At 34.0% G+C, this 17,812-nt stretch overlaps 4 protein-coding genes across 6 annotated transcripts; 1 reads left to right on the top strand and 3 right to left on the bottom strand.

The window, feature by feature from the left end:
- Positions 1-72: 72 nt before the first annotated feature.
- Positions 73-1,826, bottom strand: LOC143448229 (myeloid-associated differentiation marker-like protein 2). Its single transcript, XM_076947858.1, has 3 exons — positions 1,531-1,826; positions 1,169-1,352; positions 73-1,089 (listed from the first exon to the last, which is right to left on the bottom strand). Exons 1-3 carry the CDS (start codon positions 1,810-1,812, stop codon positions 656-658), a joined length of 900 nt encoding a protein of 299 aa, XP_076803973.1. The 5' UTR covers positions 1,813-1,826; the 3' UTR covers positions 73-655.
- A 1,475-nt stretch (positions 1,827-3,301) lies between these two features.
- Positions 3,302-6,450, top strand: LOC143448228 (ribonuclease H1-like). The gene is made up of 4 exons (XM_076947857.1): positions 3,302-5,130; positions 5,426-5,543; positions 5,689-5,830; positions 5,989-6,450. Exons 1-4 carry the CDS (start codon positions 4,677-4,679, stop codon positions 6,220-6,222), a joined length of 948 nt encoding a protein of 315 aa, XP_076803972.1. The 5' UTR covers positions 3,302-4,676; the 3' UTR covers positions 6,223-6,450.
- A 555-nt stretch (positions 6,451-7,005) lies between these two features.
- On the bottom strand, positions 7,006-10,041 carry LOC143448661 (cytochrome P450 2B19-like). The gene is made up of 9 exons (XM_076948484.1): positions 9,718-10,041; positions 9,404-9,549; positions 9,147-9,246; positions 8,608-8,717; positions 8,365-8,486; positions 8,137-8,261; positions 7,842-7,986; positions 7,567-7,730; positions 7,006-7,464 (listed from the first exon to the last, which is right to left on the bottom strand). The coding sequence occupies exons 1-9, from the start codon at positions 10,039-10,041 to the stop codon at positions 7,150-7,152; spliced, it is 1,551 nt and encodes a 516-aa protein (XP_076804599.1). The 3' UTR covers positions 7,006-7,149.
- Positions 10,029-16,877, bottom strand: LOC143448662 (cytochrome P450 2U1-like). 3 transcript variants are annotated; one of them, XM_076948487.1, is made up of 10 exons: positions 14,930-15,068; positions 14,536-14,718; positions 14,256-14,401; positions 14,067-14,169; positions 13,759-13,868; positions 13,400-13,521; positions 13,045-13,163; positions 12,685-12,829; positions 12,268-12,431; positions 10,029-11,975 (listed from the first exon to the last, which is right to left on the bottom strand). In XM_076948487.1, the coding sequence occupies exons 2-10, from the start codon at positions 14,617-14,619 to the stop codon at positions 11,664-11,666; spliced, it is 1,305 nt and encodes a 434-aa protein (XP_076804602.1). In that variant the 5' UTR covers positions 14,620-14,718; positions 14,930-15,068; the 3' UTR covers positions 10,029-11,663. The 3 variants fall into 3 exon arrangements, with proteins under 3 accessions (XP_076804602.1, XP_076804601.1, XP_076804600.1); XM_076948486.1 differs by having other exon boundaries at positions 14,536-16,877; XM_076948485.1 differs by lacking the exon at positions 14,536-14,718 and having other exon boundaries at positions 14,930-16,877.
- Positions 16,878-17,812: the final 935 nt, after the last annotated feature.

The following is a 17,812-nucleotide window of genomic DNA, read 5'->3' as shown; positions in this document are numbered from 1 at the left end:
GCTAGTAACAAGAATTCAGTTTGAATCTCAGAAAAATTTATGCCAGATATTCATTATTTACTATTTATTGACTACTAACGTTACTTTCTAAACAGTTAGGTACAGTCACGAGTCAATTGTTACAGAGCTTAAATGAACAAATTGAAAACCTGGAAAATGTGTGCGTTAAAACATTCGTCACGTCAAACTTGTTCCCACTGCGTTCTGAAAAGCCTAGCGGAACGGAGGCAAAAATCGGGAAAACGGTACAGATATTTAATTCGACTCAGACTTTTCCAACGATCATTTCGTTCTGCATTTAGACGGAATAGCAACATGCTTAAAACGAGTATAAAAACTACGTGAGGAATTTCTGTAATTATCTTTTGTTATGGACATAACGTGATTACGCGGCTATTCCAATTGTAAAGATACATTATTATCCGGGCACATTTTCGCGATATATTCAGAGCACAGGTCTATTTACAATCGGTTGGAAAATTGCTTGTTGGTTTTAAAATTTAGTTTACCTTTTTGTCGGATCTCAACTCGTTTTACGATTTAAACTTTACTCGTTTTAAAAATCTTGATAGGACGTGTTACGTGAAAACTGGTTTGGTTTGCATGGGCGCTAGGGCATGAATGAGAATCGCGTGAGTGAGAAGTAAACGTTCATTTACCCGGGGGAAACACCGTTCGTACAGGCACCTTTGAGGAGAAATGCCTCTACGGCGTACAGAATTGCTGTTATGAATCCAAATATATCTGCGGCCAATCTAGTGCTACAAACGCGATACTCAAAGTTTTTGCATTCCAAATAACAAGCTAGCACGATCGACGCCGCCAGATAATTGAAAAATGAAAAAACTGACCAGAAAAAATCGATTTTGTCGATTGGACTAATTTTATCAGCCAACGGCGTCACGCGAAGGAGCAAGATGATTAGGCTGACCACCCAGCAGTAGATGTAGGCTGCAAAGGCCCATGTGCGGCCAGAATCGCATCCACTCTCAAAGCACTCATAGCCTGCCGCATCCAGCATGGCAAACGTGGTGCACCCAAATATACATATGACAGCCTTCAATATACCTTTGATCTCCAAAAGGTATTCTACACAGGAAACCACAAGTAAGCATAACTAGTGGACACGCCAGAAAAACAACCATTAGTTGATAATAAGGTAACTTACTCAAACTACTGGGGGCATTTCCCTTCAGGAAGTAGATTTCGACAGCATAAGCAATACAAAGTAAGAATCCAAATACGTCAGCAGCTATTAGCTCATCACACCGAGAACAGGTGTATATCGCCAGCACTATGCTTGCCATCAGGCAGTGGAAAAAAGAAACAATGGATACGCAAACATCTACCGTCTGAAAAAACATACTACATATTAAATTTGTTAGATACATTTATTGCTTTATTATCAACCAATGGAGTGGCTATAGCCCATAGCATCAGTTTTACGTTTTTCAATAAAGTTAAGGTGTTGGTGTTAGGGTCTAACAACATACCATTAACTAGATTTATGAACATTTTATGCACACATACCTCGTACGAAATTCCGCAGTTCATTTGGGTCGAAAGCGTTGTCGCGATGAAGAAATAAGACAAAAGTGTAAACACCCAAGCAATAATATAAGCCGCCATCACCCAAGCAATTACGTCCCCATAACCAACGTCTGCTATAAGTGCAAAGGCGATACAACCAAATACAATTATCACAGCTCTGACTATGCCTTCCTTGCTGGTGATATATTGCACCCCGGAATTTCCTCCGCTTTTACTTTCACCTTGAGACTCAGTTTTTGTTTCTGGTTTTTCTGCAGTCATTGTTATTTCTACTGCAAAACCTACAAAAAAGACATTGATTGGCAAGGTTTAAATTCACCAATTATTTTTTCTACCTATTCCACAACAAAAAGATGCGTAATACTTAAGTCAAATTTTTGTTATCTAAATATTTTTGAAAATAGATCGCAAATCGTCAACTAATGATTTTCAAAGCTTATACAGCAGGTTTAGTTAACCTAAGCCTATTTCTAGCTTCGACTTATACACATTATAATGTACTGAAATGAAATCGTAAGAACAAGATGATGTCGTCAAACGATCAAACACGCGTTTGACATTTTTGTAGATCCACCAAAACAAATATTTAGGGCGCAACCATAAATGTATCCATATACAAAAATGTTACCAAGGAAATAGAAATATAATTTCATCGGCCTTGGGGAACAAAAACTAATTTACTTCTTTTTATCTAACTTTCCTTTTAGTTAAGGCAAATTTTGAATTTAAATGTATTTTTCCCGTCAATAACTTTTCTTTATGAAAGGATGCCTGCATTGATTTAATAAAAAGAATTAGGTCAACACGGGATCGAAATCAAAAGTCTTGGAATGGGACCATCTAAGGACAAAACAAGAACATTTGCGTGATCAGATAAGTACAAAAGATTGCATTGATCAAGGAATTAATGCCATGATCAAGGGCATTAGCCTACAACAGTAGCTCCATTGGGTATCGAACACGAGGCATGTTCTTGCAAACCCAGCGCACTAACGACTCATCTATCCAGTTGACTTTGACGCCGTACGTAATTAAAACATTTGTTTTAGCAAATTTTATTGCTTCGCATATGATTAATTATTGATAATAATTGGTGATCACCCAAATATTCCCAAGGGGTGTCCTTCGGGCCAGCAAGGCCTGAATTCCACCCTACCCTGGGTATTAGAAATGCAGACGGATTTCTTGAAAGTCTTATATTGAACAGCTAGAAAGAAATGATCACTTGAACAGACGAACACACACACCCATATACACTTGGTATGGTATTAGCTTATGTAAGACCGGTTAGCTACAGTAAAACCAAAGTGATAAACACCGGGTAGACCAAAGTCTTTAATAAATTTATTATAAATGAAAATGGAAATTATAATCAATTAATTTTTTTGTTCTATTTTGTTTTTAAACGACTAGTTCTTTCTTTTAATAAAATTGACTAAATTCAATTAAAATGTAAGATAATAGGCTATTTTGCTGACTGATGAGTGATGATTGTTGGTCACTTCACTTGGGTGCGCAACACCGAAAATCGGCCCCTCGTTTTACAAATATGTTTTCATAAGTTTGATTGGTACTTTTTGCTTCAATGAAGGCTACATTTGTCACCCTGTAGACGTTACTCTGCTTAGGAATGCAATAGAAACAAATTTTAAAAATATTTCCATGAATTTTCGTTTTGTATTTGGGAGATTCCCTAATCCAATACAGTTGGAAAATTCATTTCAAAGGGGTAAATGTCAAAAGCCAGAGTTCTGGATCTGCAGGAGATAGCGAAAGCTTGCTGTGCTTGCAAGGCGGGGTTTGTAACCAAAACAGCTGGTGCGGTAACCTGCTGTTTTCCAATAGCACCTTACTTTTTCCCGCTGCGTAATGACTGACAGGTTACTGTTGATGACGTATCACCACCAGCCTAACCTGGCTGCTACTCGTGATGTAATCGATGGCAGTCTAGTTTTCAACAAAGTGAGCGGCTGATGTGGATTACGGATTAATTATTACAATACGACCTTGCCTTTCTAAATCACTAATTGGCAACCATGCAACGTAACTAATAGCAGGGTGCTACTCAAAAACAGGAGACTGCAATTGATGATATCACAAGAAACGTTTATTATGTGCTGAGTTAAAATTGTTATTGGTGATTACTTCAGTACTTATATGCACCGTTTTCAAGCAATGGAAAATGACCATGAAAAATTCTGTAATTACACGCTAAATATCTAAAGTATTTCAAAGAATAAATACAAGAGCCAAGAAACTGGCAATCATTTTATTTTTATTAGTTAATGTTTCGAGTGTATGCTTTCAAAACTTATTTTCAATGCTATGCAAGAGATACAAAAACTTTTCGTTGACTAATTTGGGATGAAATTAATCAATTAATTAATCCGGATTCCAAGCAGATAATCCAAGCCTTTAGGTTTTTATTTTTATATACTCATTAATCTTGGGATCCATGCTAATTGTGCATGGACAACAGCATGCTTTGTGAATTTCTGGGCTGGAGGCAGGGAAGACAGTTACTGTATAATGTATTTGTGTGTATATTTAACTAACCTCATTTCTGCCAGTGTGCATTCCTGAATTACGCCGATGATATCGGCGTGACCCTGTATGGAAAGCTTGCATTTTAGCACGGAGAGACTTACACCAAAAAATTAGGGTCTTTGTTTCACACCATACCAATATTAAAAGTCTGATTATATTCTGCCGTAACGAGGCCAAGCCTAATCATTAGTTCAATGAATGGAGCTGATTACTGTGACTGGAGAGCCGTTGGCTTTTTTATGCTTGCTTCTTGTGACATGATTTTGTGACGCCACGTCATAAAGGCTGAAGCTTATATTTACGCCAGTGTCGTAACGATATCTGCTCCTTCGCCACACTGGATACCTCAGGTGAATCATACAAACTTTACAGGGGCATGACTTACGGTCAAGCGGCGTAAACTTGGTTAGACCTCGGCATGGCTCAGAGAAAATACACGTATTGGCGCAACTGCAAATTTGCTTTGCTCTTCTATTTCCCTCTTGCTTAATTGAACAAGACCACAGTGTCTCCTTTCCTCCTGCTACCAGTACCTATATGTATTCAAAAAGCATTTCTTGCCAAATTGTGTGTAACTTATGCTTTCTGTTAAATTTGAAATGTATAGACTAAATATTAGCGTACATGATTACTCCTTTTTACCTGGTCATAGTTGGTCGTTTATGTTAAAGCTGGCGCAAAAGTTGTTTCTGCCAGTTTGGCTTAAAATGAGAGTTTATGCTGTACACAAGGGCCGCGTGCCTGGAGTTTATAAGAGTTGGAGTGAATGCTTTGCTCAAGTAAACGGATTCACTGGAGCCAAATTTAAGAAATTTTCAAGCGTGAACGAGGCTGAGTTTTTTGTGAAGGAAGGTATTGATCAGCAAACTGAAGAAGACCTACTACAGAAACTTTTTTCTGATGAACTAAATGCTCCACAGGAAAAATGTTTACCTCCGTTTGTAAAACCACATTCTCAATCAGACAAACCCTTAAAAAGAAAACTTGGAGATTGTGAGGACGGTGTCAAACAAGCCAAGATTAAAAACAAAGGTAAGGTTTTATATATTATAGATGATATATTTAGCCCAGGCTACCATTTCATTAAAATGATGAGTTGGAGATGTTAGAGTGATTTATATTCAGTAAAATGCAATGCCAATCTAAATTGCCTGTTTTATATGTTTTGCAAAGGACATTAATATTCCTAAATTAGATTATATCGGAGGATCAACATCAATCCGTTTGATAGCAGCTATCTGAATAACTATGTTTGCTAAATGCATCTTTACTGCTGACATTGCAAACTTGCAATTGAGTTTAAAATTTTTGTTATTATTTATTCAAGACATGGGTATACCAGCACATAATAAATCTGTGCCAGGCAGTTCAACATTTGAATCCTGTCCTGTTGTGTACACTGATGGGGCATGTTCAAAGAATGGTAGAAAGGGATGCAAAGCAGGGTAAATCATTATGATTGAGTTTCTTGGAAAGCAAAATTTTATTGTATATAATTTTCTTAGTTAGTGCATAAAATACCTTGTTAAGGATTGTGCACTGTATAAATATCGATATCACCGTAGAATTATTATTGAAACTTACATTTAGCTATGGTGTGTGGTGGGGTGACAACCATCCACTAAATTTGTCAAGGAAATTAAAAGGAGAACAAACCAACCAACGAGCAGAAATAGCAGCTGTCAATACTGCCATTGAGCAAGCCATAATAGCAGGACATAGATCCGTATTGGCAAGAATGTTTTAAGTTTATTTTTATATTCATGTTTGTCTGAATAATTTTTCACAAAAGTTTTTCCACTTACATATTCTTAATCATAGTAAAATAATTACAGGGTTTTATGTGGTTTATTTAGCAGTACTTAGTAAGCCTATTTTTATTCATCACAGATAAAAACTGATTCTATGTTCATAATTAACTGTGTGACCAAGTGGATACCTGGCTGGATAAAAAGGAATTGGCTAAAGGCTGACGGAAAGCCCGTAGTGCATAAGAAAGAATTTTCACAGATGCTGGAAAACATGAAAGATGTTAAGGTGCATTTTGAACATGTTTACGGACATCAAGGAGTGTATGGGAATGAAATGGCCGATAAACTGGCTGTGGCTGGTGCTAGTTTATAATCTTTGTGCTTGTCCTGTGTTGTTTATGTGTTATATGTTATATGTTATTTTGTTTTAAAAGTTCCTTGCTTACTGCCAAATTTCTGTTGTATTTATTTTGTTGTGTAGACCTGTGAACTTTTTGTTAATTATTTCAAACATTGAATTCATCAAAGTGGTGTTCACAATCTTGGTAGATACTTTTTTATATTATTTATCATGGAAAATAAATTCTTCTAATGAAACAAAACAAAGGCCATACACTTGTATGTTAAAATGAGTCAGCATAGTTCAGTTATAATTTAAAACTGCTTGCAAACTGTCATTTTCCTGACCAAGGTCAAATTTAATGGCTCTTTGACTCAAGTTATGTCAAGCTGATGCCGTTATAAAGTTAATTGAAAGCACAACACGGATTGCTTTTAGTAAGGCACAGCTTGTTGAGATTGTTTCAAATTTGGTGCATATTGTGTTGTCTTTCAGAGAAGTGTAATTTATAATGCGTGTTCCATTTCTAGCAGCTAGAGTTGTTTTTACAGTCACATCACGTCTATCATAACAGGACTCAGTCAAGTTATTCAAAGATGAAATTTAACTGGTAGGTTCAATCAGCCAGTGAGTCTTCAACATATAAATATTACATTATTATTGAAAAATGAAATTTAACTTGAGTAAAGTTAACTGGTTGATATAATCAGCCAGTGAGTTTTTAAAATAGAATTATTACATGTTGCCGTGCATTCTAATTGTGACTATTCACGACTTGAATGGAAATGAATTAAAACCTCAGACAAGATATAGGTTATAAATGTTTAATAATGAAAAATGCTACAAGTTTATAAAATTATTTCAAGCACATGTTAACAAATGGAACAGGTATATCAAGAAAAATTATAAAAAAATTTCTCTGTAAGTATTGAACTTTTTGGGCAAGCAGCAAAAATGTAATCAAGATCTCTCTTTCACAATCACCCGGTAGGTCTGTGGAGTGTAAGTGAGTATCTGTCTTCCTTCAAGCATTGAGGGCAGAGGATTGGTTGCTGATGTGAAATCGAAATTCTGCAGAAGCCGTACGAAGACAAGGAACATTTCCATCTTTGCGAGACTCTCTCCGAGGCAAACTCGTGGCCCAACCGAGAAAGGAATTATCTTGTTTGATCTGATAAATTTCCCATCAGTATCAATATGACGATGTGGGTTGAATTTATCAGGATCCTTCCAAGTATTTGGGTCATTATGCACACCCCAGATATTGGCATAAATCTATTCCAACCATGAAATAAAATGAGATATTTACAAACATGATACGAAAAAAATTAAAGTGGTGTTGTTTTATTTTAGCTGCTATACTAAGTATAGTGTTACCGTGTATCCCTTAGGAATGCAATAACCCAAAACTTCAGTGTCTGATTGTGCCTTGTGGGGGGCACCAAATGGAGCAGATGAACAGACTCTCCAGATTTCTTGGATGAAAGCACATGTAAATGGCATTTCATTCTTTAATGACATGTCAACCCTTTTGCTACCTCCTAAAACAAAGTTTGAATGTAAAACTTTTGTCATTTCTTCAATCAATTAAATAACACTAATTTTCAAACTTTCAAGTAAAAATCTTAATTTAGTTTTGTTTAATGAGTTACCTAACGCTCTATCAACTTCCTCCAAAAGAAGTTTGTAGTGCTCTGGGTAATTAAGAATAGCAAGTACTGCCCAATACAATGACCCACTAGTTGTTTCTGTACCTGCCATAAAAATGTCCCTCACACACGCAAGCAATTGGCTGTTCTGTGAATACAATATTTCATACCCAACAAATCAAGTTTATCGAAAGAAGATATAGTTTATCATACCTAAGGCATAACTATTTTTTTCAATTTTCTACTTCGTATATACTTTTCTGTATAACATGATGTTAATCTATTGTACTGAACTTACTGAAAATCCTGGCTCTGTTTTGCCAGCTCCGTGTCTTATTTCATAAAGATAAGCATCAACAAAATCTCGAATGTCATTCTTATCAAAATGTTTCCGGTGATCTTCTATTATTTCGTCCATCACATCTAAAACAGGCGAGTTATTACGTAACGTTTCACGTTTCATTCCAAAGTTTGGGAACCCAGCCTTGGTAGAAGCTTTGAGACACACTACTAACAAAATATTTACCAAAAAGATCTTGTTGCGATTGAACAAATCTTTCATAAGCACCCTTCATCGGTGGAATTAGGTAAAGGAAATTAAATAAAACAACAAGGGATAGTAATGCAGAATCTCTTTCATTTCCAAACCTAAAAGTGTACGAAAAGCAATAGTATTTATACTGTTATATTTTTATATCTCAAGGCCTTTGAGAAGGAAAATCACAGGAGATATTAAAACAACAAAAAGAATTGCAAAATAACAACTTACTCATTTCGTAAAGTTTCCAGTGCCTTGTTATACTTTTCATCATCAAAATCAAATCTTCTGCCCATAGCAATTCTTGATACAATATTGGCAATCGATTTTTCAAAGATATCCTAAATGCAGTGAATTTTGCAATTTTCACAACAGATTTATCGTAACTAAGGTGTAATTTCAATTGCAAGTTGAAATATCTTTAGAATAAGTTTGGAGCTCAAACTTCAGTGGAAATAATCTATTAATATGCAGTCTTGGGGAGCAAGGTATTTTCAGTTAAGTCCGAGATATGTGACAACTGAGGCAAAACTTAAGAAAATGAAACATTTCGCTATAATCATAACAAGTTTCACTGAAATATTAGAATGGTCACACTTTCCAAGAACTGAAATGTGAAAAAAATTTTCACCAGTTTTCACCGTTGTCTGTTTTGTGTGAAGGCCATAACTTGCAAGAGTTTCATTTCCAATAATTAAAAATTTTTATCAAGAAAGTAGTACAATGTATAAGTATATACTGTATAGGTACAACATTGAAAAAGAATTCACCCTCAAGTCCACTGGTTTTCCCTCCAGCGTTTTCAAGTAACTAATTAAACACTCAGCTTCATCATTGATAAAATCCACTCCCTTTGTTCCCATTCCAAAACTAAACAATTGTAGTTAAAATAAATTACATTGTAAATATGGGTATTCAGAATTTACACAAAAATGTGTAGGAAAATATATATGATAAACCATATTATATATGTAAACATTTTTTCCTGTAACTTATGGAAACGCCAATAATGAGTGCTTAATCTTACTGTTTTAAAGTACTAAGAGCGAAATTCTTTTGTCGCTTGAACTTTTCAGAGTAATCTTTGAAGATTATTCCTTGCCCACGAAGAACTTTATCAAAAAGAAATATATTGGGCCTGCCCGAAGAAATACTGCCTTGTTTGAGAAAAACCTGCCAGACAGTTTGTTACTTTAATTTTGGGTATAGCTAAAAATCAAACCCAGAAAATATGTGATGGTAATAACGCTATTTCTAATCTTAACATATTAGTTTATAATAACCATTTTAAATATGCAGTGTTTAAGTAAATGAAAATCACAAATAGCAAGTTTTTCTTACTTCGCTCACTGCTTCATAGGTATTTAAATAAACAATAGTTTCTCTGGGCATTCTGATTGACATCACTGGACCATAGTTGTCTAGACTCCATTTCTTAACGATTTGTTCAAAACGTTTACCCAAATAAGGCAATATTCCAATGAGAGGAAATCCTTTCGGGCCAGGAGGGAATCTAGGATGAGGATCTTTCCACCACTGATATATCAGAGCAGCAAGTGTTAGTGCAATTGTCCAAACGTTAAGTACAGAATAAAATGATAACACAGCTGACTTAGCTGCATCTATCAGCATGTTTAACAAAACGTTAGCACCTTTTAAAAACATAAAAAAGATGTTATGATAGTTAGCTATGAAATGACAGAATACAAGAGAATCATAAGAAGCAATAGCTGTAACCCTTTTTCAGGTCAAGTACACTGAGATGGTAAAGTTGCACAACAACTTTGCAAAAGGTTTAAGAAATCCTAAGCATATAAAGACTTGATGTGTGAAACTTTTTTATAACAATTCTATTGAATGATTGTTCCAATAAATTGCATATATAATGATACAAAACCTTCCATCACACTTTTGCTTGATGCAAAGAATTTTGTATGTATGTTTGCATTGCCCAAAATACTTATCAAGGTGAAACATAACATTTGATCAAAACAAAATTAAATACCAAATGAGAAATCAAGTTTTTAATTTGTTTTACGGAAAATAACAAAACCTTAAAAACGAAAGAAGCATACTTGATTGCATATAAGATGTATCGTATCTTAGACCCTGAAATGGGGTAAAATCTTGGGTGATTTAAGCAGGCGTTGATTACAACAACTGTCGTCATATCAAAACCAAACAACATTACCATAGAATTTAAGCTATAGCAGGGGTGGGCAAACTACGGCCCGCGGGCCGCATGCGGCCCGCGGTCCCATTTTATGCGGCCCGCCGGCACTTACAGAAACTCCTACTCATCACTTATTGTTTTAATTAAACAGGTTACATGACAAAATATTATTCCCTTTACGAGTGTGTTTTTCTCTTCACTTTCAGTGCGTAAACACACACACGTCAGTCGCGCATGTATTGCAACATGCTTTCAGCAACTAGCCGTACACTTCTCACGCATTGTTTGATTCAATTGTTTGATCATAAAATACAAATACGGTACCGTAGGCCTTTGTTTGCGTAGCTTTAAACGTAACTGAGTGTGAAATGCAAAAATTATGTTTAATATGAATATGCGTTTATTTACACATCGGGTAAATTTTCCTACTTTGTAATGAGAGTGTGCGGCCCGCCGACTGCAACATTTTTTCTAATGCGGCCCTCAGTACAAAAAGTTTGCCCACCCCTGAGCTATAGCATAAGTAGTCAGGGTTAACAATAACAGACATGTAAAGGAGGACTTAATTTCTGTGAAAAACAGCCATTTTAAAAAAAAAAGTACAACTTATATGCCCTGAAATAATGTACACGCTCACCTGTTAATGAAGTGAGATAAATACTGGTAGTTACACAATCTTAAAATAATTCTTACGTCAGTTAACAAAGGCAAATTATTGGCATGATTCATGTAGTACAATGTCAACAACTAAACAACCTCAGTTATACCATAAAGTACTAGAAAGCTCAAAATGTTAAATAAATTTATAAACAAGAAGATTTAGAGCCAAAGCAATTATATTACCGGAAAAAAATACAGGATTGACTTGCATAGTTCTCATTGCTAAATTAAACTACAGCAATTTTAAGCATATTGAATGAATGAATCCAGTGAATTTGGAAGGTGAAGAATAATGTTTAGTAGGTGTTGATAGTAGTCTATTGCATAGTTCACAACAATAAGATTAACATGAATACATGTTTGAAAGCGAGATCGATAGTAAAATATTATAAATTATGTTTTAATTTTTGGTGATGAGCTACTGCAAGCAATTTATTGATAATAGTGGCCAACATTAACGTGGTGTTAATTTAACTTTAAAGCTATCAGCGCTGTAAATCAGGCATTGCTTGCCATGATAAAGTAAAGGAAGGGGATCAGTTGCTGCAGATATTTTAAATGTCTGCAACAGTTTGACAAACACTAGAAACATCTCCATTCTTGCAAGGCTTTCTCCAAGACACGTCCTGGGACCAACTGAAAACGGAATAATTTTCAAGGAATATTTGAATTTTCCGTCCTCATCGATGTGTCGACTTGGGTTAAATTTCTCTGGCTCAGTCCAAGTGTCTGGGTCATTATGAACCCCCCAGATATTTGCAAATATCTGTAATATTGTTATTTTTAGTCTAACTTAACATAATAACGGACAGTGCAACGGTTTAAAGATGATGTTAATTTTAAGTAATATTAGGTAAAATTTTTTAGATACCATTAGCCTACATTGGCACAGCTAAAAGTAAAACAAAAGGTTGATGTATTTTATATGCCTTATTTCTATTCACGTATATTGTCTGCAAAACAGTTTTGTAAACTTTCTAGAAAATAATGATATAATTTCAGCGGTAGCATGATACTGGATATAAAACTATGCTACAGTATAGTATAACAAAATAAACCTCTGTCCCAGCCGGGATATGATATCCAAATAAGTCAGTATCCACTTGACATTTGTGAGGGACTCCAACAGGAACTGAAATACAGTAACGCCATATTTCTTGAATGAACGCACATGTCATTGGCATTTTATTTTTGATTGACATTGATGGCGACCCATCGGTTCCTAAAATATTGAGCATTTCATTAAACTTAGATACCAATAATAACCAACAATATAATAGATTACCTAAAAAGTAAAAACCAAAACAAATTCCAGTAACCATGCACTGAGAATATTCATCTTTATATGGTACGTTAATGTTTATCTTCCAACTGAGGAAAGTATTTTTACTTGAAATAACCCAGCATTGATTCATCATCTCTCGAGCCCCAGTTACTGAGCTAAGACATTATAGCACAGTTACTTGCTGCCTTACCCAACACTGAATCCACTTCTTCAACAATCTTTTCATGATAATCTGGGTGATGAAGCAGACCAAGTAGTGCCCAGTATATTGACCCACTTGTCGTTTCAGTACCCGCAACATACAGGTCCCTTAAGCAGATAAGTAACTGCTCATCCTAATTAGTGCAATACTAACATGTAATAAAGCTACAAAAAGCTGTGAATGTAACACCCCTTGTTGTAGTTAGACATGACAAATTATAGTTTTCGTTTTCAGCGAAAAATTAATTATTTAAACTACCTGAACTAAAACACAATAGAACAGTATAGAATCAAAAACCATTTCCAATGAATTTAGCAAGTTTCAATTTTTATCAAACAAATTTATTACCGTAAAGCTTGACCTGTTGCTACCATACTTTTGCTCATACAGGTAGGCATCAATGTAATCCTTAATATCAGTTTTAACAAAATTTTTCTCATGTTCTGCTATAATAGGATGGAGGAGACCTAATAGTGTAGCAGCAGAAAAATAATGAATACGAACAATAAATTAAAACTAATACTGCTAAATTAATCAGAACAACTTTAAACAACATCAATTATTCAAAATGAAATTTAGAAATGAACACACTAAAACAAGCACACTAAAACTGAAATTATAAATTTTGCCATTAACATATTGCATAGAAAATTAAATCATCTGCTAAAATGCATTCATACTAAGTGACCGATTTTTGTCGCACCTAAAGTATTTCGTTCATATTGAACATGTTTCGCCAAAGCTCCTTTAAACGGCTGAAATTTTGCTAGGAACGGTATATATTCTAAAATAACAACCTTTAGAGTTTCATCTGGCGTCCCCAATCTGTAAATTGTATGTAAAAAAAATTGAAGTTTTGCAAATTTTTGGGTGGTTTATAGAGAACATTTTAAAACAAAATTCACATCAAAAAACACAAAATTTTGCACACACAAAAACTATATATCGTAACGTTTTCACAGATATAGGCCACAAAACAGTACAGAAATGGCACTTTTCTGAACCCATTGATTTACTCAGTACAATATTACTGTAGAATTACAAAATAATGAGAAAGCTTACTCATCCTGAAGAGAATGAAGAAGTTTCCGAAACATGACATCATCATATTCATATCTCCTTCCCAAAACAATTCGGCAAATTATGTTTGCAATCAGATTACGCAAACCAAGCTGTAATGATACAATAAACATCAAGAATAGAATTCAGAATATAATGGCAAAACAGTTTTACAATAACCGATTAACAACAGTGAAAAAATTAGTAAACATCATAACTTCTGATATAGTCAACTTTTTAAAGCTTGACAATCACTGATTGAAAAATTGACACTTCCTATGTGCTAAACTATGACAATAATGTTAACTCACTCTTAAATCAATGGGTTCTTCGCCGAAACTTTGTAAGAACTCTACAAAACATTGAGTTTCTACTATAATGAAATTTTCCATCTCATTTTTTCCCATTCCTGATCTACCAAAACAATAAAACGTTAAAATACAAACATGTACATGCACATAAATATAATCAAGGTCTAAGGATAAATATAGTCCACTTACTGTTTTAAGTAGTTCAGAGCAAACTGCTTTTGAATTTTGAAATCATTACCATAATCTTTCAAAACAAGACCGTCCATGCCGAGTGCATCATACATCATCACAATTTTTGCCCTTCCAGAAAAGCAGCCACTTTGTTTCACAAATGCCTATAAATTTTGTATGAAAATAACATGGCAAGATGTACCCGTACACTTTATTAACAATGGCACCACAACGCAAGTTTTAAAAAACAAACCAAAAACTTTGCAGACTTTTACATACTTGAATACAAATATCATACCATTTCTTTCATTCGGTTTCTGCCATCAAAAAATTGCTTAAATAAAAATGCAACCTGGCAATTGGCTTCAGCTAACCAATACATGCAGCCTCAACATTTTGCAATAAAAAATTGCAACTTCAAAGTATAACAAGCAATATGAAATATGTGAAAAACAATTGTCATTGAGTGTATTGCTTTAATCTTGAAATATAAAGATACTGTTATTCAAAACTTTGCTTGAGAAAAACTAAACATGGACATTCAACAAAAAATCAACTACGGTATTTTAAAAGTTAGTATTTTAATCTTAAAAAAAAGAATTAACCATTAAACTTAATACTTAATTTATGTTTATATAAAATATCCCAAGCCATACATAACGATTACGTTTAACAAACATTGACATCCTTACTTGGTTTACTGCTTCGTAAGTATTTAGAAAAACAACTTCTTTTTGTCCCATCCTAACAGACATGACAGGTCCATATTTATCCAAGCTCCATTTCTTTACAGTTCTTTCCATGTAAACATCAACAAATGGTAAAGCACCTAAGATTGGAATTCCTCTGGGCCCAGGCGGAAATCTGGGGTGTGGTTTTTTCCACCATTGCCATAAAAGTACACAAATTATAACAAGCACTGCCCACAGATTCGTGGTGGAGCAAATAAGCTTTAGAACATCCATTAACATCTTTTATGAAGGTTTGCGATTATAAAATAACCAGTTGCATTTATGATTCTATTTTGGATTTTTACAGTAATAGGTCTTCTTGTTTTTCTAGAAAAATAGTAAAGTAATGTGCAATACATACAAGCAGAGCTGAGGTAAACTAAAACATAATTGTTTTTGTATTTGATTGCCAGCCACTATCATTTCCTCAGTAGCCTATCGGATTCTGGTTGAATAGCTGTAAGTTTCTATTTTTCTAATCAGTTGATTATAATCTGATTTTTTTAGGTACTCAAGAAATAAATCAATTTATTTAAAAATTTAGCATTAAATCAATTTTTAGTTAAATACACTGTTATTTCAAATGATTAAGTTTTTAACCACAATAAAATTAGATTTACATATTTTTAATAACTTGGAAAAGACAATACCGTACTAAATACACCAGATACTATCAAAACATACAAATGATATCTCATAACATGGCTGAATAATGAAAAACTTGCTTTGTTCAAAGTAAAACCATTATGATGTTATTGCAACAGATGGACGATTTTGTTATTCTCGTAGTTTTTTTCCAATATTTGAAACATTTATTGAAAGTAATCCATTTAATCATCCATAGTGCAAACATTATTTAAAATAATTCAAGAAACATTTAGAAAAATCAAGTATTTGTTTTAATAATATGGTATACATATGAATATTTCAATGGTTATTAAATATAAATTTATACATTGAATTTCTACAAAACAAGCCTTTATATAGCCTATAAAGCTGAAATAAATAAATTGCTTTAAATAAACATTTATTGAAATACTTATCCGAAACCAACCCATAATGCAACAAAGACATGATTTGATAATATTTGCAAAATTATCATTATCCATAAAATATATCAAAATTAACTACTTCCAAGATTATTCAATTCTTTTCCAGAAATAATTCAAAGATATCCTAACCACTTCTACTCGAATAGATCTATCTTACTACTAAAATTTTCCTGCGCCATGATAGCAAAGTATTATTGAAAAATGAGAGGTTTAGATTAAATGCAAGTTATTTTTGCACATAAACACAGAGATTCCAAAGATCAATTTGGTATTCTGTGCATAAACTTCTTATAGTGATCACCACTGATGCAGTGAAATCAATAGTATTTTCAAATCAATCCTAACTTCCACCAATCAAATCAGTACTACTGAATTATCATGCCACGCTACTATCTTTTTGTCTATATTCTAGCAAGAAGTTAAACATAATTCAGCACTTATGAGCAGCCATTATGATCATCCCTCCCACAGGACTGCTTGTTTCTTCTATGAAGTATCAGTAATTTGTTGTGTGAAGGCATACCTAGCAGTAGCGTCTTAAGTAAATAATGTCGTTTTGTGATGTAAGTCCAAAATCATTTGAAAATGTTGAACACATTGAATTGCAAAAAGAAGAACATCACTACATAACGTAACTATATAAATAAAATAAGTATACACAAATTGAGTATTGACTATGTGGCTTTGTTTATCTCTTTATATATTCTTCTTTATAATACAGCCGTGCTGGCTTACCATTGTTATAGAACCTTTATATTTAACATCTTTTACGTTTTCAGGGTTTTGCTACATTTTCCCGTCCGTTAATTCAGTAATTGCACACGAGCATTGGATTCTACTGCTGTAAAACAAGGGTTAGCATTATATTTCTTTCCTACAATTAATGGTAAAAATAAACAATACCGTATAATGCAACGCAACTGCTACCTAACCTAGGGTTGCAATATGTCAGGTTTTCCCGGACATGTCAGGGATTTTAATGTTCAAATCTGCATCAGGGATAAATGTTAAAAAGTGCTTAAAAGTCCGGGTTTTTGAATATTGTATTTTATGAAATTTAACTGGCAATATTTTTACCATAAGAATTTGTTTAGTGCCAAAAATTAAACTTTGTTATTGTTTTACTGTTGAAAATGGCTAAGCGAAAATGTAAATTTACTGACGAGATGCAGGTAAGCTCTGAAGAGACCCTTTTGGCTTCTGAGGGTATCTTAACTTAATTTACCTGTTGAATTATTTGACTCTATGGTTGTGTGCGGTCAGAATACTCTAACGTTTTGCCGGCCGAAAGGTTTTGACATGACATCAGAAATAGCTTACAAGAAAAGGTTTTTATTATAGGTGCTGTACACTTTCTCAATATAACGAATAACCAAGAACATAAGTAATGCTACTGCTTATAAGATGGCTATTGTCTATTAAACAGAAAGTTGTTGGACTAAGCAAATGCGGCAAATCTGTGCTTTTTCCCCTCTGTGACAGTGATGCTGTCTTGCATAAAAAATAAGCGTTTGGATAGGATGTAAGAACATACTGTAAAACAGCGGTTCCCAAACTTTTCTTAAAATATTGCCTGGCGGACCCTGTGCAATTATTTTAATATTTCGTGGCCCTATAAAAATCAAAGAATGTTATGGGAAAATTGCAAAAACCACACAAATGAAAGAAAAGGCAAAAACTATCAAATACGATAACCGTTTAATGGGATGGGTGCACTTGTTTTGCTGCAATTAACTCATCAATGCTTGGTTTGGTTTTGGATAGCGCAACTCTCATATTATGTACTATATCC

Source organism: Clavelina lepadiformis, chromosome 3, assembly GCF_947623445.1.
Source record: "Clavelina lepadiformis chromosome 3, kaClaLepa1.1, whole genome shotgun sequence".
NCBI lineage: Eukaryota > Metazoa > Chordata > Ascidiacea > Aplousobranchia > Clavelinidae > Clavelina > Clavelina lepadiformis.
Note: the sequence above shows the minus strand (reverse complement) of the source record. Positions and strands in the feature narration are given on the sequence as shown.